Source organism: Choristoneura fumiferana, chromosome 16 (genome assembly GCF_025370935.1).
Source record: "Choristoneura fumiferana chromosome 16, NRCan_CFum_1, whole genome shotgun sequence".
NCBI lineage: Eukaryota > Metazoa > Arthropoda > Insecta > Lepidoptera > Tortricidae > Choristoneura > Choristoneura fumiferana.
In genome coordinates this window covers 8603703-8626985 of record NC_133487.1, presented here as the reverse complement: position 1 = coordinate 8626985, position 23283 = coordinate 8603703, and the positions used below count along the sequence as shown (strand labels likewise).

The 23283-nt window shown below is 35.7% G+C and overlaps 1 protein-coding gene and 2 long non-coding RNA genes across 3 annotated transcripts in view; 2 read left to right on the top strand and 1 right to left on the bottom strand.

Annotated features, from left to right (window-relative positions):
* Window positions 1–23283, top strand: part of LOC141436308 (circadian clock-controlled protein daywake-like) — a 29956-nt gene continuing 6673 nt past the window's right edge. The window contains exons 1-2 of the mRNA XM_074099241.1: window positions 1–276; window positions 20322–20541. Coding sequence (XP_073955342.1) covers window positions 195–276; window positions 20322–20541 — 302 coding nt within the window. The 5' untranslated portion in view covers window positions 1–194. The remainder of the gene's footprint in view (window positions 277–20321; window positions 20542–23283) is intronic.
* On the bottom strand, window positions 145–23251 carry LOC141436312 (uncharacterized). Its single transcript, XR_012452296.1, has 2 exons — window positions 22145–23251; window positions 145–310 (listed from the first exon to the last, which is right to left on the bottom strand). It is a non-coding gene; the product is annotated as an uncharacterized lncRNA (long non-coding RNA).
* On the top strand, window positions 5757–7453 carry LOC141436311 (uncharacterized). Its single transcript, XR_012452295.1, has 3 exons — window positions 5757–6766; window positions 6847–6896; window positions 7250–7453. It is a non-coding gene; the product is annotated as an uncharacterized lncRNA (long non-coding RNA).

The window sequence follows — 23283 nt, the reverse complement described above, 5'->3', positions numbered from 1 at the left end:
TTGGCAAAGAGCTAACCGAATTTGTGCAACCAAAAATGAGAAAGAACTCGTTTCAATTTACATAAGAAGTAACCGCGCGTAGCCACGAGGGTCACCATTCAGTGCGTCTGCGGTCCTCGAATCGGACGCCGCATTGTTTATTTATTTCCGATTTTTTTTAATAAACCCAACCGGAAAGTGTGTGCGTATTCGCAATGTGTAAGAAGTATGTTTTGGTTTTCACTTACATCGCAGTAGCGGCGTCCTTCGTTGGCGATTGCTCTGCTAAAATAGCGCGTGAGTTTGTTTGTTTTTATTTACAATCCTGAGCCTGAAAAGGAAAACGTTTTCAGAGAAGGTGGTAAATCACGAACTACGGGAACTTAAAACGATTATCTTTACATGAATATCGCTTGTATGTAATCTTCTTAAACTAACGTTCAAAACAAATTATATTTTGCTTTTTGTATTCGCGCAATGTGATGCCAATTTAAAGCAATTGCAGGTAAATGGTAAAATCAAAATAATTTAACTTGTGCACATCATTCAAAACTGGAATTTTGTGCAATGCGTCTTCAACAATTCCAATATTAAATGAAAGCTTATTATTTCGCCAATTCTATAAGTAATCGGATAAGTAAATTGGTTAACAGACATCATTATTTCAATTGTTTGTATTTAAACGCAAACGTATATTGCCTAACTGAGTAAATTATTGGCAAATCAAATACACTTTATAAGGATTCTGATTTTGTAATAAGGAATGACAAATGAGTCCATTGCAACACCGCATCAATGGTGCGCATACTGATAACCGGTTACTATGCACCTAAAACGGCTTTGAATCAATAGATTGGTAGACACGTGGTAGATATCTCTAGTCTAGACCACTAATATTTCTGGTGGTCAATACGGTTATTGAACCACGAAAATAAGTAACTGCATAGATACATAACTGAAAATAAGTAACTGCATATTTACAAGCCGTTTCAGTTACAGAAGTATAAACATAAAAATAATAAGGAGCCCAATGATTTGACTTACGGTGTCTTAAGTAGAGGATTATGGGTGTGAGCCCGAAAGTATGATCGCAGAGAGAGCAATATTACATGTGAAGACCATGACAATGTGCTGTTTGGACCTACAGACCAGTCTTCTCATTCTGAATACCCATGACACACCGAATGCACAAGGACGTATGAAAGTGTTAATTTAAAACTCGCTCCCGGGTAACTTGAGTTGTACTTGAAGGATTACTGATTTCACTATAAAATATAATGTAATTTACTCCATTGCGTCCTTTTTTATGGCACTTGCAACATTCATTTTATTACACGTAAGTCACAACCCCATTGAAATATTAGTAGTTAAACTATGATACTATCTGCGTTAAGAAAATGTTTTATTCATGCCAAGCCGTTTCAGTATTACACAATGTAGTCATATTAGAGCTGTTATTAACTGGAGTTGATGCGAAACCTTGCACGTTAAATCGTGGTTTACTTTCAAGACTGATGACTGACGATGCACTACACTATCAAAGCGCGCAAAACATTGATAGTCTAACTAAAAACTTTAATGGTTTAACCCCCTGTTTCACCATCTATTGATTAAATTTATATGACGGATAAATGTGATGCCGTCTCTGTTTATTTTGTTCGAATAGACGCAGACGGTATCACATTTATCCGACAAATAATAAAACTAATCAATGGGTGGTGAAACAATCTAATTAATGTGATTCAATCAACATTAGATAGAACCTTCACTCTCTATCTGTCAATTTTATAGTAAAATGTGTATTTTTTTCATAAATAAAGATAGATATGTACAGTACTTATGTTATAAGTAAGTACCTATGTTTCTGAGTTTCGTTCATTTTTTTTTAATTCGTCTGTATAACTACTGTTTTGTCAACAACTTTTCGATCAATGTACAGTCAATCAATTTAATTCACTCTAAGTTATATAGTGATACACACTGCCAAAATTCGACATATCAATGAGTGAATTTGTCAGAAAATCTGATCTTTACATTCATTTAATCGCTTAACGCAACCGTAAAGTATTGGCTGTCTTGCTTAATTACTAACACAGTCAGTAAGGGGATTAAAAGACGTTTGGAAGCTGTTAAAAGAGGATAAAACTGTTCTCTCAATGCTGGCCCTCATCAACGTTATCGGAGGATTGATTGCAAACCACCCTTATCTTTATTTATAAATCATGCTGGTTCACTGAAAATGTTGTCTTCATATCTCAATAACCCGGAGAAGTTTTTAAACCTTCTTAATGTGCATGCAGTAACCGGTTTTATAGCTACCAGTAGTTAGACTTTGTTAAGCACAAAGGGAAGTATTTACGTTTCATTTTTCTTAAATGATTGATAGTAATAGTACATTACTGTAGAGGCCGGGAAGTAGGGTGTTGCCGGCTAAGTAGATATAGACCCCCAACCCCACGTTCCGGCCGAGGCTTGTATAGTGCTTTTCTCAAACATGACATGATATCCTACTAATATTATAAATGCGAAAGTTTGTGAGTGAGTGAGTATGTGAGTGAGTGAGTGAGTGAGTATGTTTGTTACTCTTTCACGCTGAAACGGCTGGACGGATTTGGATGAAATTTGGCGAAAAGTTAGTTTATAACCTGGATTAAAACATAGGATACTTTTTATCCCGGTATTCCCACGGGATAGGGATAAAATCTTGAAATAACAACCTCTGGGCTTAGAGTCATGAAATTTGGTATGTAGGTAGTTGGACGTTTGGAATAACAGATAGGTGACTTTTTGACCCGATATTCCCACGGGATACCTAGGGATAAAATCTTGAAATAACAACCGCAGGGCTTAGAGCCATGAAATTTAGTATGTAGGTAGCTGGACTTCTGGAATAACACATAGGCTACTTTTTATTCCGATATTCCCCCGGGATAGGGATAAAATCTTGAAATAATAACCACTGGGCTAAGAGTCATGAAATTTGTATGTAGGTAACTGGACGTCTGAAATAACACGTAAGGGACTTTTTGACTCGATATTCCCACGGGATACCTAGGGATAAAATCTCGAAATAACAACCACTGGGTTTAGAGCCATGAATTTTGGTATGTAGGTAGCTGGACCTCTGGAATAACACACAGGCTAATTTTTATCCCGATATTCCCACGGGATAGGGATAAAATCTCGAAATAACAACCTCTAGGCTTAGAGTCATGAAATTTGGTATGTAGGTAACTGGACGTCTGGAATAACACGTAAGGGACTTTTTGACTCGATATTCCCACGTGATACCTAGAGATAAAATCTCGAAAATAACAACCACTGGGTTAGAGCCATGAATTTGGAATGTAGTAGCTGGACCTCTGGAATAACACACAGGCTAATTTTTATCCCGATATTCCACGGGATAGGATAAAATCTCGAAATAACAACCTCTAGGCTTAGAGTCATGAAATTTGGTATGTAGGTAGTTGGACGTTTGGAATAACAGATAGGTGACTTTTTGACCCGATATTCCCACGGGATACCTAGGGATAAAATCTTGAAATAACAACCGCAGGCTTAGAGCCATGAAATTTAGTATGTAGGTAGCTGGACCTCTGGAATAACACATAGGCTACTTTTTATTCCGATATTCCCCGGGATAGGGATAAAATCTTGAAATAATAACCACTGGGCTTAGAGCCATGAAATTTGGTATGTAGGAAGCTGGATGTCTAGAAAAATACGTAGACGTCTTTTTGACCATCGGATCGATATTACCACGGGATACCTAGGAATAAAATGTCGAAATAACAACCGCTGGGCTTAGAGGCATGAAATTTGGATGTATGTAGCCGTATGTCTGGAATAACACATAAGTACGCTACTTTTTATCCCGATATTCCCACGGTATAGTTTTGTAACTAAGGGACCCCATACATCCCTGTATTATTATTATTATTATTATTTCGTATTTTTTTCTTTAAGTGTATACTGTAGTTTTTAAGTATTTTATTTGTAATTATTTTATTTTGAAAAAATGACTCTGCCAAGTTTCTTGCGGCGCATTCTTCTTGGCAATGATGGTCTTTCCAAAAGTTCTGGTAGTATAAAAAATGACGTGTAAAAGTGCCCATTGCGGCCTATTTACTGAATAAATGATTTGAATTTGAATTTTGCATCTGAATTTGGATAGGGAAAAATTTTTGAAACTTCAGCACTGGGTTTAGAGTCTTGAATTTTGTACAGTTATTCACAACACAACCTCAATGAAGACCACGATATAAAAATTGGAAATTTCCAGGGGAATTTTGTAAAATCCCGAAATTTTCAATTGTAGCTACCACACCGAATAGTTTACGCGTGCGAAGCCGCGGGTAAAAGCTAGTAAAATATAAAAACAAGAAATCAAGCTGGCGGGACGCTAAGTCTGGTCGCCCTGTTGTGTGCGCGCGTGTCGCGCTGGCTGCTGGCGCGGCGGCTGCGGGACGGGTGCTGCTGGCGTAGGCCGTGTCACAGAGCGCGCGTTGAAACAAAAGATGGTCCCATTGCCGGCCGCGGCCAGCAAAGTTGTATGAAATCTCTTTGCAGGCCGCTAGAATGACCGCACGCAGGCGGGCGGCCCGCAGGGCCTGCAGCGCGATACTTCCAGGCCTATTATTTGTAACATAACGTCAATAAATATTTCATGTCATGTTTGAGAAAAAACTTTTTCTATTACATTTAAAGCTTTAACCCGTGAGTTTGCTCGTGAAATTTTCATCGGAATTCTGAAAAAATACGTCGTGTTTTTCATTAGCATTTCCTGCTGAGTCCCGAATTTTTACCCGACTGCGAAGAAGGAAGGTTATTCTTACTGATGTAGTGCTTTAGACCTAGGTAGAGTCATAAGTTTTGTAATTTTTGAAATGATTTAAGTACATTTAAAGTTCTATTTTCAATGAATAATTTGTACTTTATATATTACATTCAGCATGTATTCTCACAATTGATTTGTTCTTTATAAAGTACGCTAGGACTCACGAGGATATAAAAAACATCTGTGTCCATTTTATGTATTTGGACTTAGCGTTTGAAATTCAGGGTATGCATACAATACATCCCGATCCCGTAGGAACAACGGAATAAAAATAAGCTCAAGTGTTATTTCGCATTTGCAACATAAGTAGGATTCTCCTGACAATTACTTGTATAATTATAACGATATATGATCATGGTAAACTACTATAATTGATTTATTATTGTTTCACTACACGTTATAATATAACCTTCAACCCATTCTTTTATAGCAACGTATTTTAATTGATATATTATAATTAAGGTGTCATCACAAGAGATAAATTACATTAGATAGACTCAAATTGTACTTATTAACACTACAAGTAGCGTGTAGTGGGTATACCTTCAAGCGCAGGCTGAAGGATTACTTATTGACGCTCCAAAAATCCTTTACCTATCCAGCACTTTGACATGCCAACCACATTGATATCGGCCTGTTGTTTTTAAACAATCCATTTTTTCTTCTTTCTTTTAATTATTGTTCGTTGTAATTTATTTCGTCCCCGTAGAGCGAAAAGTCACCAAGTCGCAAAATGACGAAATTGGCTGCTTTTAATGCCATCGACATCGCAGTTTTTCTGCAATTTGCAAGTCTATCGCGAGTCTAATCGATCCAATGTGTCAAATATCCATAGACAAATTTTAAAAGTAAGTAAAAATCATTATTGTTGTTTTTGCGCATGAATTAAAGTGAGAAATAACTAAATTACTTAATGAATTTATACCGAAAATATATCTGTCATAGGGGTTACTTAAGTCATTTTAGTTATTTTTGCCATATCCAGTTATGCTTATGACCGAGCACTATTTTGTTTCCAAGTTCACTAAAACGACTTAGTTACCTAACGATTGCAAAATTTGCTACAAAATATGAAAGCGAAAATTAACTAAGTCGTTTTATTGAGTTTTCGATCATCAAATCATGGTAATATGAGCTTTAAAGATCATGCAAATTGTCATTAAACAATTTTAATTATTTTTACACTGCAAAAACAAACAATAAATTGCTTTTTGTACTCTCATCAAAACATTTTAATGATTATTTGAACAACTTGGATGCGTATTGCTTGAATGTGGGTAATTTACGCGCGTCAGTTAGTGAGTTTATTGCTAAGGAGAAGGGCCCCGCGTCACCTTAGTGACTTTCATTTCATTCCCTATGGTGGCGTCGACCGATGCGCACGCGACTTAATTTCTCCATGTGCCGTGTGGTATTGAAAATAATGGATCGTGTTGCGCGTGCAAAGTTTATTTTAGGTTTGGTGAATAAAAATTACGGAATTGAAAAGGTAAGTGTAAACTGACAAATAAAATAAATCCTATTATAAATTTAAATGTTCGACATTGTAGTTTTTTTCCAATTTGGTATGAGTACTTACATGGTACGTGACGTTGGAAGAGTAAGGCCTAGCTAGACGAACGTACCACGATCAAATCGAGGACGTTCTGAAGAAAGATCGGGTCAGGAGTACTCTAAATCGACGTGCATGCATGAAAAGATTGATGAATGTAGAGGAAACGAGTTGTATGCCAGGATCGTAGCAGGTGGAAGAACGTAGTCTCTGCCTAACCCGTTGGGAAAGAGGCGTGGTTTTATGTATGTACTAACGTGATAAAAAAACCTTGCGAATACGACTCACAAACATTTTTTTTGGCAGGAAAATCCTGACTGACGCTGAGAATCCAAAAAGTTATAAAACGGCTAACCTTAGGTATTTTTAAAAAACATGAAAAAGAAGCTGAGAAGGTTAGACATTAATAAGGGTTCACTAATTTTAACTGTTTATACAGACAGAATAATATTAAATACTCAACTGAATTTTGTAGGTACCTATTGAGATGACTACTTCGTGAACCGGAGACTCAAAGCAAAGAAAGTAAACGATTATTTAATCTTAAAAATGTGGCGTTTAATGTAAGGTGTTTTAAAATTTGCTTAAATACCCATCTAATATTTTTACTAACCCTTCACTAATGCTTCATGTGGGTTGCATAACTTTATTGTTTTAATGCTTTGTTTGAGCACGGTATGTTGTTTTTTATTTTACTGTAGGTATTGTTTCTAAATTTTTCTTAGCTTTTTGAAGGAATGGACTGACAGCGATATTACACGATTACTTATAGTACCGCTCATTCTAGAACTTCTTTCAATGCCATGACGATTGGTTGTTTAACTTTCACGCGGTACCTATGCAACATTAATGGCATGCATTTTATTTATTATTTAAAGATTGGTCTACCTAAACTAGTCAGAAACACGAGCAAAGACCAAGAAGGGAAACCAATTAAGTGGCTGAAAATAAAATGTCTTCGGTTTGAGAAGGTGTTGTTAAGCTCCGCTATACGACGACCCTTACGCCCAATTCGACTTATTCCAGGAAAAAAGGCGATTCCGCGACCTAGGAAGAGGCTAAAGGTACAAAGAGGCACTAGAACCGATGAATGCAAAATTAGCGACCAAAGACAAACCTGGTTAGATCAGTTCAAAGCATTTCCTATCCCTAAGGCGTATTTAACACCTCTTCCCAAGAAAAAGGATATAACCGGGCTATGTGTAAAAGGTATAATTCTTCAAGATCTCCACTATTGGTACGAGTCTCTACCTACTCAAAAAGATATCATAGACACGCTGCCTGAGCCTGATATCACAGAAGAAGATCCAGAAGTACTCTAAAATATTGTTTTCGTCTTATTTTTCCCCTTTTAGGGTTCCGTACCCAAAGGGTGCCAACGGAACCCTATTACTGAGACTCCGCTGTCTGTCTGTCTGTCCGTCCGCCCGTCTGTCATAGGGCTCTATCTCTTGAACCGTAATAGCTAGGCACTTCAAATTTTGGGCTCATTTGATTCGTCTTGACGACTACCTACTTTTGGTAACCAGGGGCAAAAAGTACCGCCAACAAAAAGCTTGTATTAGAATTTTAACAAAAAGTTATTACTGAACTATTTGTTTTTAAGGCATTGTACGGAGGTTGACCGATTTTTCTTGTTTTAAATGGTCCTAAATAACCTTTAAAAAAAAATAACCAGCAATAAACTTTATTTTTGAATTACTTACTGAGTTTTATTCAATTTCTTTACATTATCAAAATTTCAGATGTGTTTAGTTATTATAATAAAATCAATTTGGTATTAAAAATTTTAGGAACAGTTTAACTAATTATAGTTATTTTCTTACTTGATACTTTAAAAGTGAGCGACAATTCACTAACTCTAGTCGAAAAATCACTAACTGACATCTAGGTTCATAATTTAAGAGATAAAAGTAATTATCGCTAATTACCAGGAAAATAGAACTTTTTGATTCGATTTGGCAGTTGGAGCTTATGCCGTAGCGTTATGTCTTTGCGACAAGACCATAATTATGATAAATATCTCACGCCAAAAAACGTAAGATTTATTTTTTATTTTTACAACTTTAAACCGCCGTATCTCAAAACGGCAAAATACGACTTAGTGACTTTTCGCTCTACGGGGACGATTTATTTCTTGGTTTGTTATAGTTATTTTTTTTTCTCTTAAGTCTATTGGGGATGTATAGATAAGTGGTTTATCTATATATATAAAAGAAGAAACTGACTGACTTATAGATCAACGCACAGCCCAAACCGCTGAGCCTAGAAACTTGAAATTTGGTACAGAGGTTCTTTTTATGATGTAAATGAGCACTAAGAAAGGATTTTTAGAAATTCATCCCCTAAGGGGGTGAAATAGGGGGGTGAAGTTTTTATGGAATTTTCTCATTTCTGGACTTAGAAGTATGAAAATAAGTGCATAAGTTCTCGATTACAATTAAAAATTATCTATCTAGATGAAATGGATAAAATTCCCCCCTAAAGGGGTGAAATGGGGGGGGTAAAGTTTGTATGGAATTTTTCTCATTTCTGGACCAAGAAGTATGAAAATAAGTGCATAAGTTATCGATTACAATTAAAAATTATCTGTGTAAGTGAAATGGATAAAATTCCCCCCTAAAGGGGTAAAATGGGGGGATAAAGTTTGTATGAAAATTTTCTCCTTTATGGATTTAGAAGTATGAAAATAGGTATATAAGTTCTCAATTACAATTAAAAATTATCTATCTAGGTGAAATGGATATAAAATTCTGCCCTAAAGGGGTAAAATGGTGGGGGGGTGAAGTTTATATGGAATTTTCTCATTTCTGGACTTAGAAGTATGAAAATACGTGTATAAGTTCTCGATTACAATTAAAACTTATCTGTCTAGGTGAAATAGATAAAATTCCCCCTAAAGGGGTAAAATGGAGGGGTAAAGTTTGTATGGAAATTTTCCCATTTCTGGCCTTAGAGGTATGGAAATAGGTATATAAGTTCTCGATTACAATGACAAATTATCTATCTAGGTGAAATGGAAAAAAATCCCCCTAAAAGGGTTAAATGGGGGGTAAAGTTTGTATAGAAATTTTCTCATTTCTGGACTTAGCATTATGAAAATTGGTATACTTACAGGGTCCTGATTAAAAATAAAAATGATCTGCGTAGGCAAAGATAAAGAAAGAAGAAGTAGCTTTCGATTTATTAGGGGGAGTTTCTATGATACTTCCTTATTTCTAGACTAAAAATATAGCTGGTGTTGGCAAATTCAATAGGGGAGGGGGTTTGTCATACAAAATGTACAACTAAAATGTGGAAATTAAATTGATATTTAAAATGATGTGTGAAATAAATTTGCAAATAATTATGCAGTAGGTACCTAACTTAAAAATTACTCATTGGATTGTGGATAATAAAATCAATAATATAATTAATATAAGCGTAATTTTTGTGTGATTATCCGTTCTTATTTATCTTTTAACTAATTTACAAACTATTATGTACAGTGCAATTTTGAATATATAATTCGGGTTCTAGAGTAAGATTCGGTTCTCGCCGGAAGCACACGAGATAATTAATTTACTCTCGTGCTTTGCATAAAACTTTTCATAAACTAGCTTCAAAACTGGTAAAAAATGTTGTTTATAGCGAAGTACTTTAGTAAACTGTTACCTATCGTTTACGGCAGTACTTCGCTATGCACACAGATACAAATGTCACAATCATAACGGGAGTTAATTAAAACATATGCCCTGATAACTAAAGTACACGCGGACGAAGTCGCGGGCAAAAGCTAGTTTATTATATTTGTGTATCGTTCCGTGAATGACAGACGGTTCTGGCAGAAAATCAGCGCTGCAGGCGTTTAACGCTTTAGCATAATGCTGAGTCAGCGACCGTTTCACTTTCGCGGGGACACACGACATTGTGTATATTGTAGTTACTATTTTCATGTGTTTTTCTGTATTTTTTTAAATTTTATTTGTGTTAATTTTGCTGTATATGTGTATCTTCTGTGTTAGTGAATAAATGTCTTCTTTCTTTCTTTCTTTCTTCTTTCAGTACAACCTTGTGTCAGTAATCTTTACTCGTAAATCGATTTTCAAACTATTCAGGCGTATATGACACCTAAAGTTTTTTTTCAAGCCATTCATTATGGTGTATTTATACTTACACCACCACTCGAGAAAATTTCAACATTAGAGGATTGAAAATTCGTTGTCAGCCGAAAGGCTTGAATAGAATACCGCATAAGCCAGTAATCGCTAGCTGCCTTATTATCTCTACGCTACAAAATCAGCAAGAAAGACGATGGTACACTCAATTTCACAAGATTCTACCATCAATAAAACGTAACGTTAAGCTAAATTACGCAGGATTTTCCTTATACTGTTTTAGTCGATTATTGCGCATGGCAAAACAAAAGACCGGTAGTCAATTTGGTTCGGCCTATACAAATTTTCACACGGTGTTTTTTTTTAAACAAGCGAATAAGAATCCGTTTACTCAAAATCATGTCTCACTTTAATTTGTCTACGTTTCATGATTCCACTAATAATAAAATAAATGCGAAAGTTTCTATAGTCCATTCGGGATAACATTGGACTCTAGTAGGACACAGAAGAAGGGGTTCTATTGTGGTGAAGTTGTAATAATAAATAATAAATAAATGAATAATAAATATCACAGGACAATTCACACCAATTGACCTAGTCCCAAAGTAAGCTTAGCAAAGCTTGTGTTATGGGTACTAAGAAACGGATAAATATAATTATATAGACATAGATACATACTTAAATACATATTAAACACCCAAGACCCGAGAACAAACATTCGTATTTTTCATACAAATATCTGCCCCGACACGGGAATGGAATCCGGGACCTCAAGCTTCTTAGTCAGGTTCTCTAACCACTAGGCCATCTGGTCGTCTAATAATAATAATGAAGATGATGAATAAAATAAGTAATAAGATTAAGTCATAGTTTTGTTTACTTTGTAAGTAGATTAATACGTAATGTACTGATCCGCGAGGGTAGGTACTATATTTTTAATTTACTTTTAATTAAGTAGAGCTGTGATCGTTAATAAGTGGTTTTAGGCCCCTAAGTTGTCATATAATTTGTAGTAGTTTCCAGATTCTATTTGAGTGAGCTAGTTGTTATAACGTTGTAGTTATATTTAGAGAAAAGGGAGGTCAATACATAAGAAAACCCAAAGCTAACTTATTACACATTGAGATTATTATGACTAGTATTTGTTTATGTTTATACTTTCTCACAATAATTGTATTCTGGCATGGTGCTATATTCTGTAAAGACCCGGCTCCTCCTCCGCCGTGGTCCATGGGACTCGTCACCAGACGGGATGTCCCCCTGCGGCCTGCCTCGGCACTTTATGTGGGAATCAGATTAATGTCGATTGTCTATTGGGTATGACTTTTGTCTCCTAATGAACGAGAGGACAACAAAATATTATAGTCACTCTCGAGAGAGGATTTTATTAACACCTAACTTTTTGCAGAGTGACTATCCTATGCACCTACGGTCTCCTCTATTCCCATTCCCTAACAGACTAGTGTCAGGAAGAACAACTCAAAATAATGTTTGTGTTATTATGATGCGCTCCACAATTTAGTTCTACAACCAGAAGCGTCTCCTTTCCCCCACATGCCTCACAAGGACACCCAATGCCACTTTTAGTCGTTAGACCTTGTTTAACCGCATCCCCAGTTTAGCCCTATTGCCAAGGTGAGTAAGTACGCAACCCCCTCGGACCAGAGTCCGGATTGCCGGGTGGTTAGTCCGACAAAGAGGAAGCAATATCCAGCAGCCAGAGGTGATATTGACCCCTGGTGACCACATGTATTTAAAGACCCTCGGTCCCCAACACACAATTTGGATCAACCTACAGACTCCATTGTAGAACATCAGTCATAATGGTTTGTAGAGGCTATAAGAGTACTTTGAGCAGTATCTCTGCGCGCAATACCGACCATTAATACCCAGCCAGCTAGATTAGTACTCGTATCTGTGGCACACTAGTTCCATTCGCTACACCAGCTGAATACAATAGTAAGCATAGAAGTGTGGAGCTGTACTTCCCGAACTAGCTGATGCGCTAATAATATTCAGAGGGCTGGTAGAGACGTTCGGACGTAATATTTGTAACCATGGAGACCGTGAAACAACCCAGTTCTAATTCCAAATAGTTTTCGAGTTAAAGATACTTTATTCTCAAAAGAATTACATTAAATTCACTTATATGAGAATATTTATACAATTTGCATTTGCCCTCATCGAGAAACTTTTCGGCACTACGGCATAGATGTCGCTAGTGTCGCTGCTTAAGTGGCTAAATAAGAAACAACACAAGCTGAGATATGAGGTGCATAGGAGAAATTCGTGTCTGTATCGTTCTCCAGCGGTGGTGTAGCGGTATATCACACGGCACGGAATGCCGAGGATCTGGGTTCGATTCCTAGCGCTGGTCTTATTTTTCTGGTTTTTCTGTGCATCTATATTTCAGTTTGTATTTTCGATATAGGTTTTACGGGATGACCATAAAAGTAACAAAAAAAATTGGAATTGAAATAAAAATACAAAAAGATTCCAAAATACCAATCTTAAAGTTATAATGGTTTGAAATTCCAGATTAGATAGAGAAATACATACTGGCATGTGACGTCATACGCCAGAACCGCCATACTTGCTGTATAGAGAAAAGCGTTTGAGAAAGAAACAGGTATATAGATTTTTCAAAAATCACTTTAAATCCAATTTTTAACCGATTTAAGTTTTCTTTTCGCTAAACACTGTCTGTATATCTATATTTCCATAATAATATTAAGATATGGCAAATTCAGGTCAAAAACCGTATTATGTCATAATCGACCATATTTTTGTCCCAAATTCGATACGCAATTCGTGTGGTCCTAACCAAAGCTTAATAAAAGGGCATGAAAATCCCAACCGCACGCACACTCTTTCCCCTTACACCTACCCACCTTTTAGTCAAATACTTAGATAGGCAAGGGACTTAGCTAAAGACATCCTGAGGGAGCGACAGCAGCACTCAAATCAGGCGTCAGCGTTCCCGCCACACCTCGTCGCAGGCAGCACCCTGTCGCCGGCCGCTGTCTCGCCATCAATCCGGACATCATCACCAACATGCATAATAGAATAGTTATAGTCGACGCACATTTAATTTTTATGTTTTAGGCAACTTAAGCCAAAAGGGGAAACTAAAAATATCATCTACGAACTTCCTTTAGGTTCCTGAACAAGTCGCTGATGGATTATCATTCATCGTCATAATTATGATATTTCAATAAAATTATAATAATCAATTCAAACTAAACTCAACTTACGCGACAAAAATCCAAGCTTATCTTCGTAGTCTTCCTGCAGTTCCGTCTGGTCAGCAGCATTATGTCATCTCACTACCCAGCAGCTACTTAGTCTTCTGAAACTCATAATATTAGGAAGCAAAACTGTAAATAACTCACGTCAGAATTACACACAAATATAACACTATTAGACAACCATTTACACTTCCACTATATAAATACGACACAAACATCCACAGTTCACAATAACACTCAACATTCCACTTGTTATGACTTAGCTAGTTCAAAATCAATCAATCAAAATCGTCTTCGTAGGGGCCCCTATATACGAGTATCAGACGGTTGTCAAACCCGGCTCTCTTTGCCTTACAAAGAAAACTATCTGTAATGACCGTAAACCATTTTTTGTTATTAGCTTTATGCTAATATATCAGCTTCTAGGTCTTTTCTTAGCCTTTCAAGCGAATTTGTATTAATTTTAATTTTCTTTTAGTTTTCTTTGACCATCCTCTCTGACACTTGACTTCTTTTTCTTTTTGTCATTTATAACTAACCGTTTTAAAATTTTCCCAAAGAGGTTACTCATGATTAAAATAAATTCACAAAGTTTATTACACAAAGCATGAGGTCAGTACAGTACTTACAAAATAAACAATATTAATACGTCATTTGCTATTTATTTATACAGAATTTCATAACTGCTCGCTGTTTAAAAAAATTCTACTAGTAAGTTCTGTTTCCGATTTTCATCAAATTTGCTTAAATTGTGAAAAGTTAACTATTCGTATAATGATCATCACATTTTGATTAGAGGTGAAACGTACTAGGCAAAACGCGGACTGAGTTTTGCGAGTATGCGTCCACAAAAAGACTAGATCCAAAGATTAGGTCCACGAGTATCTACGAGTACTTAACTCAATTGACTGATTGCGTAAACATAATTATTCCCGTAAATGCGCTCCCGTGATTACGTATACACCGTACTAGTTTTAGTAGTTTTACGAATATCGAACTACCGAAATGTGATGACAGTTTTTTATGTTCATGCTAAAGTCTAAAGTCTTTTTATTTTATTTTATTTATTTATTAGCTGAGCATGAAACGCTATTTTGGTTTCACGTTCAATGTTTCACCCTGTAGGTGACTAGTTCTTTGGCTGAATTTAAGTATCCAAAATTTATCTTAATAAGTAGGCATATTTATTAAAATGTATGTGAAAAAAATCCCTTTTACGTTACTTTGGCTTTTATAATTTATTACACCGTCCAAATCTTAAAATGTTCCATGACAATTATGCATAGGCACAATGTTATTAACATAAAAGTATGTAAAATAATTAGGTAGTAAACAAAATACGGAATAATTTTCTATTTAAATAATATTGTGGCTATTTAAAGTCTAGACTCACTTAAAATACTACCATGGAGGCAATTTATTTATTTTTCTTTATTTTATATCTTCATATTTCTACTGCTTGGAAAAGGTTTCTGGAAATAAAGATTCAGTTTTTTCTGTGCTGTCCGAGCATCTGTACTATTAACAAGATGATTAAGAGTAAGGTTAACCTTATTTTAGAAAATGTTCAGTGATTCTCATGATTACTAGTTACAAAAAAAGGAAGGTCGAACTATTCTTCTTTCGACTCAGATTAATGATTACTTATGGCTCCAGTTTAAAACAAATTCAAGGTCTCTCTTCAAGTAAGGTCAACGTAACTTTTGTTTGCATTCAAAATTAAAACAGCGTGACAGACAGACGACGTTCGAGGAACACTTGGTGTCATTTCCACATTAAATCACTCATTTGTTTCTACCTACTGAAGGTCATATTATATAAGTAGAGTAAAATTTGAAATTTCCTTCTACAATTAGCGTGCTATTTCTGAATGGTGTAAAATTGAGCTATTTGTTTACTTTTTACAAGCTTACTTCAGCACGTCTTACTTAAAATAAATACAAAAGTTTGTTAACCCCTCCCACTGAAACGGCTCAACGAATTTGGTTTTACACACACACAGTAGACACACATAAAGTAGGTATTTTTATCCCTGAAAATTAAGTAGTTCCCGTGTCATATTGATAAAAGAGTTCTTTGCAGACGAAATCGGAGATTCAGCTAGTATTAAACAAAATAATAAAAACATAATAATAATAAATACTCTATTATTATAATAATACGATAAGATTCAATAAAATACAATACAATAACTCTTTATTGGACACATAGTATGCATCCACAAATCGACAATCGACTATTTTAAATCCTTGCATCACAAAATATACATATTATATTCTTCATAACCATAATTCCAGCTAAGAACGCTCTTTTGAGGCGATTTCGACATGAAGTCAAGGCTGTTCGCTAGGTCGAATGCATCGCCTGTCTCTCTCACTGAACTTAAGACTTAAAAGTCACTAAACCGTATTTAACACTGCTTTTTCTGCATTTCCGAAAATGGGCAGACAGGACAGACATGTATTTGCTTTATTTGTATTTACGTGTGCCGCATCAAGTTACTACAAAGTTATCGGATAAATCACTTGTCAAATCTCCGGTTTAACTTCGTACGTACGTTTTATTAAGGGTCTTCTCAATCCATCGACGGGGAATTGGCAGAAGCCGATAAAAAAAAGCTTTCTGTCCATGCAATAAGAGCTAAAAAGGCAATTTTAGCTTAAATGTGAAAGCTTGCAGAAAAAAATAAATTGAAAATACTGCGTGTGCCATTCATAAGAACAAATATTGGAAGGTCTGAAAGTATAAGCCCTAATGAACGTAAATTGGTAGCTCATAAAAAAAAGTTATTTATTTATATACCAATTAAATCGGCACGCAATGTATCTGTAACAAAACTAACAACGGGCACTAACTTTTGATGGCATTCAAAATTCACTCTTAGTGACACCTTAACAATTACCTACACTTCGTTGATACTTTTGACAAGACCGCCAAAAATCATGACATGACTAAGAAACTTACTCCGTAACAAAGCACCTAACGGCAAAAAGTTTCAGCGAGGTCGATATGTGTTTGATTAAAAGACTAAAAAAGGCTAAAAGTAAACAGTGCACTGTCTAAAAAAAATATTGAAGTACTTATGTTATTTAAAACAAGTTTTTTTTACTCTTAAACTCACTCTTTGTCGGACCCTAACTGATTGCTCCTCTCATCTACTCAAAAGTTGACTGGTAGAGATCCCTTAAAGGGATAAGTCCGCCTTTGTACAAGTATCTCAAACTTTGTCAATTGTTTAGTTTATTTTCTTTTGTATAATAAAAAGTTTACATACATACAAGTAGAAGGAATCACGATAATTTTTATTTCGTTTAAATACCGATTGACAACTTCACAGTCATTGAGTTGAAGTGTCAAGATAACATTTTGCTTGTTACAAACAACAAAACACAGTTGCTTATCAATTTAATAAAACATGTTTGTAACTAAGTGTGATTTCCTAAGAGGTGATAATTGATAGTAAAATTATATGAAGTGATCTTTGATACTTATATCAGTATGGTACAGTGAATTCGGAAATGCAGTTACTAAGAATTGACCATGTAAGTCGCAGTATGTTTTTAAATCTTAGTATTTTGCCGTGGATGTGGATGGTTCAGGAACCAAGTACACGTCGGCTGTAAAAATTACTGTCATGTTTTCATTGAATTAAAATGGAAATGAAACTTGCTCTGCCTCTCTGAAACGTCAAATAAATGTTTGCATTACATTATTTCTCAACAAAATTTTAAAAATTGAGAACTCTCCGTTAGAAAAGTAATTGTTATATTTTTCCAATGAAACGATTCACAGCACTTAAAGCTTTCGTTACACAAAATTTACGTTCTTATAAATGTCACACGCTTGTATATAGATAAGATAAAAGTTAAATATAAAAACACAAGGATGTATGTGCTGAGCGTGAGGTCAGAAACAAAGGTTTATTAATTTTATTTCATACAATGCAGCACGTTCACAATGAATACTGTAAATACAATTTTACAACACGCAGGTAGCTAATTTATTCATCAACACGAAAAAGATGAAGCAATCCACGTAACTAGGTAATGTTAGATCCAAAGGTAATTAAAAGTTAAAAAGCCTTGTCGTCAGCAATTTAAGGCCGAACCTAATATTAGTCACACCGGTTTTCATTATGCCTGAATATTAGTGGGTGAATCGACTTTTAGATTCATCATACTTAGTTCTGTTTTGGGTGGTTTTTTTTAGCGATTTCCTTTATTCTACGCAACTCGTAGGTCAACGTTTCTCATTCGCTCGGTCAAAACAGTTAGTAAGTTTGAGTAGTTCAATAAATTTTCATTGTCCGCGATTTTGTATAAAAATAATAAAGTGAGACGTCGACACAAACTTATCGGCACAGAAGTTTAAAATTAACAGGGGTTTTATTCCTAAAAACGCAATAGCGAGTACCTAAGCAGTTCCAAAAATACTACTTTAATAAAGAAATCGTCCGACTTATCGACACACTTACTTAATAGATGATGCCTCGCCACCTCTAATACTAATAACCAAATTTAGAGATAGGTTCTATTGGAACACTAACGAGTAGGTACTCGTACGTTTACTTTACGTATTTTGATTCAAAAACATACAAACTAGGATACAAAAATATTTAATATTGTACCTAATCTGATTTAGGAAGAATGCGAGACACAGTATTGCCATTTTAATATAGAAATATCATATTTAATGGTTTGGCCTAAAGGATCCAACCTCGAGGTATTATCATGTGTATGTGTGTGTGTGTGTGTGTGTGCGGATGTAATAAACGGTAACGCAGTTACGTGCCAGTGATCGTCGTTTCCGTCGATTGCGCGATTGTAATCGACAGACTGTTAAAGGGAAGGTTTTATTAAGGTCAGATTATAATTAATTTTCTTTAATTACTTAGTTTTATTTAATTTCTAAGCCAATTATCAAGGTTTAGGTCGCATTTATGTGAAGTGCATACTTACAGTGTTACGCTATGTGCATTAAGTCGTATTATACTGTGTGTCTGCCGAAAATTATACATCTTGAAAAAGAAAAATGCTCCAGTATTGCAATGACGATAGTCATTTGTTTATCTATACTATTTTTATTGTGTATAGTTTATGTAGTTTACCTATGTGTAGTTAAAATAATTAATTGTTTAAATTATTTCACGTGTTTTAGACCCAAGACGTAATACGAAAGCATTTCTAAAGATATTTTAAAATTTGTTTTTGAATATATCCTGATATACTTTTTTATATTGCGATTTAATTAAATTAAATTAAATATATTCAAATTGTAGTCATGAAAAATACTTTTTTTGGATAACACATCAAATGTCTAAATAAAACAATAAATTAAAAAAATCAAAAACCTGGGCCAGAACTCTGTTAAGTAGCTAACTTAAAGCACGGCAGTATGGAAATACTATTAGTTATTCTGTGCTTAGAGTTTAACAGTCGGGACCCATTAGGTATTAAGAATTTCTGAGCTGGTCACGATTTGAATGGGTCCCGACTGTTGAACTACAAGTTAGCTACTTAACAGAGTTCTAGCCCACTAGACTTGTTTTCTTCATTTTAGTATTTTTTAAGGCACGCGGGTTTTTGATTTTTGAAATTTATTGTTTTTATTCTCTTATTATGACTGTCAATTAAAATTTCCGAATTTGAATGCTGCTTTTTCATGCCCTTTATTTTTAAATGTCTTAAATTACTTTCAAATTTTATTTTAGGTATTATACTTTAAACGGACGCTAAACATTCTAAACACATAGCGTTTACTTTCACAGAAACGTTCTATATATATTATCTAAAATCCAGGTAGGCGGTAGACGAAAACAATTTATGGAAAATGTACGGAAAATTCTCTGAAATGTCGTTCCGGCCTTTTCGCTTATATTTAGGGAAAAATCCATCTCAATTTATTTGAAAAACACGTCTGGCACCGCCGTAAAATTGACGTAAAGGTATAATTTTCCAACATTCGTATCTATGACTGAAAGATGATGGCTGGCCATAAGGGCCAAAGGGCTGATGTTGGATGGTCAAAACGTCAATAGCAAAATAATAATATGCTTCAAACCATTCAATGAACTAGCGAGTCAAAAACACCAACTCAGTCTGATTTACCACACGTGGATGTGGTATCATATGGGTAACATTAATTGGGTAGTTAGTATCCTAGATATAAAAAAATATTAGTCATAATTATAAGCTCGTTAGTTAGATTGTCAAAAAGCACTGTAATTTCTCGAAAGGCGTCCGCGGACCGGGAGACGAGCTGTCGTAGGCCTCCAACAAGATGGAGCGACGACTGGGTTAAGATCGCGGGATCGCGGTGGATGCGGAAAGCACAAGACCGGTCTGAGTGGAGAGCCTTGGGGAGGCCTATGTCCAGCAGTGGACGTCTTTCGGCTGACATGATGATGATGATGATGACTGTAATTTCTAAATTTTACCTTATTCCCATGAGCATTCTCAGAAATTTCTTCAAAACCAAATTTCAACCAGCCAAATCCATCCGAGTGTTATAAACGTGAAAGTAGAACAAAAACACCCAAAACTCACAAACCACCCTCGTGCATTTAAAGTATTAGTAGAATAACCAGATTCCTACTTTTTTTTCAGCGAGTTTCATAACCCCATGCAACAACACGGAGCCAGCGTGCCTTATCAAGGCCACCCAGGATTCCATCCCTGAGTTTTCCAAGGGTGTACCGGAACTCGGAGTCCCTCCGCTGGACCCCTTCGTGATTGATGAACTACCCATCCAACTACCTGGTGTCAAAGTCACCTTCTTACAGGGAAAAGCAACGGGCCTCCGGAAGTGTCAAGTAATGAATGTTGAGTGAGTATTGTTTTGTTTAAAATATTTTGGTGGTTTATTAACAGTAGATTATTGTCGTGCCATGGAAGTAGGCAATTGCTGGCTGATGATAAGTCTTAAACGGACGAGTTTGCGAGTCCGTTAACTAATACGAAGCCAGCAATTGCCAAAAAAGTCCGGAAATCAACTGATAGCGGCCATTTGAGTTGGTTGTATGTGTTGTGCCAACATTTCGATGGCCGTTTTACCTTTTTAAAAAGTTCGAGACTAGACAATAATGGAATTTGTATGCGACATTATTGTGGAGGTAGCGAGTCAGCAATCTTTTTTAACCTTAACTTTTCGCTGACCATAAACTATGCATGACATCTGACATCTGATATGCATGACACCTGGTAGAATGGTGTACGGTTGTGTTGATCTGAAGATAAGCTCTGGTTGAATTCGAAACGCGGTGTAGTGTGGTGGTGGTGATAGATGGGTTTGTGTGATTTGTGTGTATTCTTACAGTGTGGAGGCAGAGGAACTGCAAGAACACGCACATTTTGCATAAATTAGCTATCATAAGGTCGCCGGTGAGCAAAGTTATTGTTTTAGTTCATTGATATGGACCTCCGCAAAGTAACGCCTGATTCAATAAATTATTCATAAACTATGCAAATCGCCTTCTGATATGTAAAGAATAATGTCAACTTGCACGGTCATTTTTGAGAAAAATCTTTTCGAAAACACAAACTCAGCAATCCGTGCTGCGTGCTATAACCCCTACACCACTGCTGGACAGGAATCTAGACACGATTTTTTCCTATGCATACATATATCTCAGGTTGCTTTAATTATTTCTACAATGCTACTTAAGCAACAGCACTAGCGACATCTATGTTTCATCTATGTTTGTGTTCCAATCATAATTTGATTGCTTAGTAGCGACACCTCTTGTCTGGGTGAGCGGTTAGTTCCGAAACAGTGTGACGTCTCTCGACGAAACATAGATGTCGCTAGTGCTGCTGCTTAAGTAGCATAGTAGAAATAAGCAACCTGAGATATGTATGCATAGGAAAAATTCGTGTCTAGATTCCTGTCCAGCAGTGTTGTAGGGGTTATAGCACGCAGCACAGATTGCTGAGGACCTGGGTTCGATTCCCAGTGCTAGTCTCTTTTTCTGGTTTTTCTGTGCATCCATGTCTCAGTTTGTATTTTCGATATGTTTTCACGGGATACCCGTAAAAGTAACAAATTTGGAGTTGAAATAAAAAAATACAAAAAGACTCCAAAAAACCAATCATAAAAATGTTTTATACACTTTAAGGACTTGTTTCGCCAATCATCGATATATAATATATATTGTGTGACAGATATCTGTGATGCCATCTCTGTTTGTTTTGTCCAAATAAAAACAGACGGCATCACATTTATCAGTCACATAAAATTTATCAATGAGTGGTGAAACAGGGCCTAAGGATTCCGATGTTGGCGACCGCGACTGGGTTGTGCAACCTACTTAGTCGAGCGATGCGATCGCTTACATTCGTCGATGCTTTGTTATTAACGACACACCTTAAAAATATGTACACCTTAAAATATGCTGAAAATAAAATAATAAGTCTTAAAACGAATTACTTACACAATTATATTTATCCAGACGTACACATTATTTAAACATCCTCGTTTTTATTTGACTTGTCACAACACAGAAGAGAGATTCGTAGAAACATTTACTCAAACAGAAACCAAGTCAGCAACCGGTTGTAAATGTCATCATAATATGACCTTGACCCTATTGTTTTCGTGTAATAAACAAACATAGCTATCGCAACACATCCTAACGGCTTCATCGGGCGAGACTTTTGCTCATCTAAAATTTCAAGGTTAAGTAATTCTTAATGTGGAAATAATTTGAGCACTAAATAATACTTAAAGCTAATTTATGTGACCCTAACCTAAATCGAATTGTAATCGGTAGAGGGATCAGATATTTAGGACATGCAGTTGGTACACAAATTGCTTCTTAGCAATTACAGTGCATTCTCACAGTTGTTGCGTAAATGAGACCTTTAGTTGTTCCAACGTCTGTGGGAACTTTTAAACGCGAAGGTTCAACGGACATTTAGCCTTGCAGAAAGTCCTCAAACGTTCTTGATGGGTTTATAATTGTAGTATTGTAACATTAGACGGGACTACGTTATTGCATGAATGAACGAACAGCAATAAAGGAAGTCTTTAACTGGAAGGACGTGGGTCTCTGTGAAAAAAAAGGTTTTTTTTTGTTGACAGATATTTGATTAGGTAAGTATTATCATTCAAATTCAAAATTCAAAATTCAAATGATTTATTCAGTAAATAGGCCGCAATGGGCACTTTTACACGTCATTTTTTAAACTACCAGAGCTTTCGGAAAGACCATCATTGCCAAGAAGAATGCGCCGCAAGAAACTTGGCAAAATTGTCATCGAAACTCGAAACTCTCTCGAAATAAATCTACCGGACCTTTACAAAAGAGCATAAGTAAGTTAACAAAATATTTGTACCTAGTACAGTCACCAGCACCAATATCTGACACAACAACCGTGTATAAATATCAGGGCCGGAAGGACGTGTCAGATATTTTGCACGCTACACTGTGGTAGATATTAATGCTGGTGACTGTACCTACCTAGTTCGTTTAATATAACTAAAAATACTTAATGAAAATGACAACGTAAAATACCTGACCAATATTTTATTTGTAACCGATGAGCTTAATACAATTCTAACGTTTTGTTA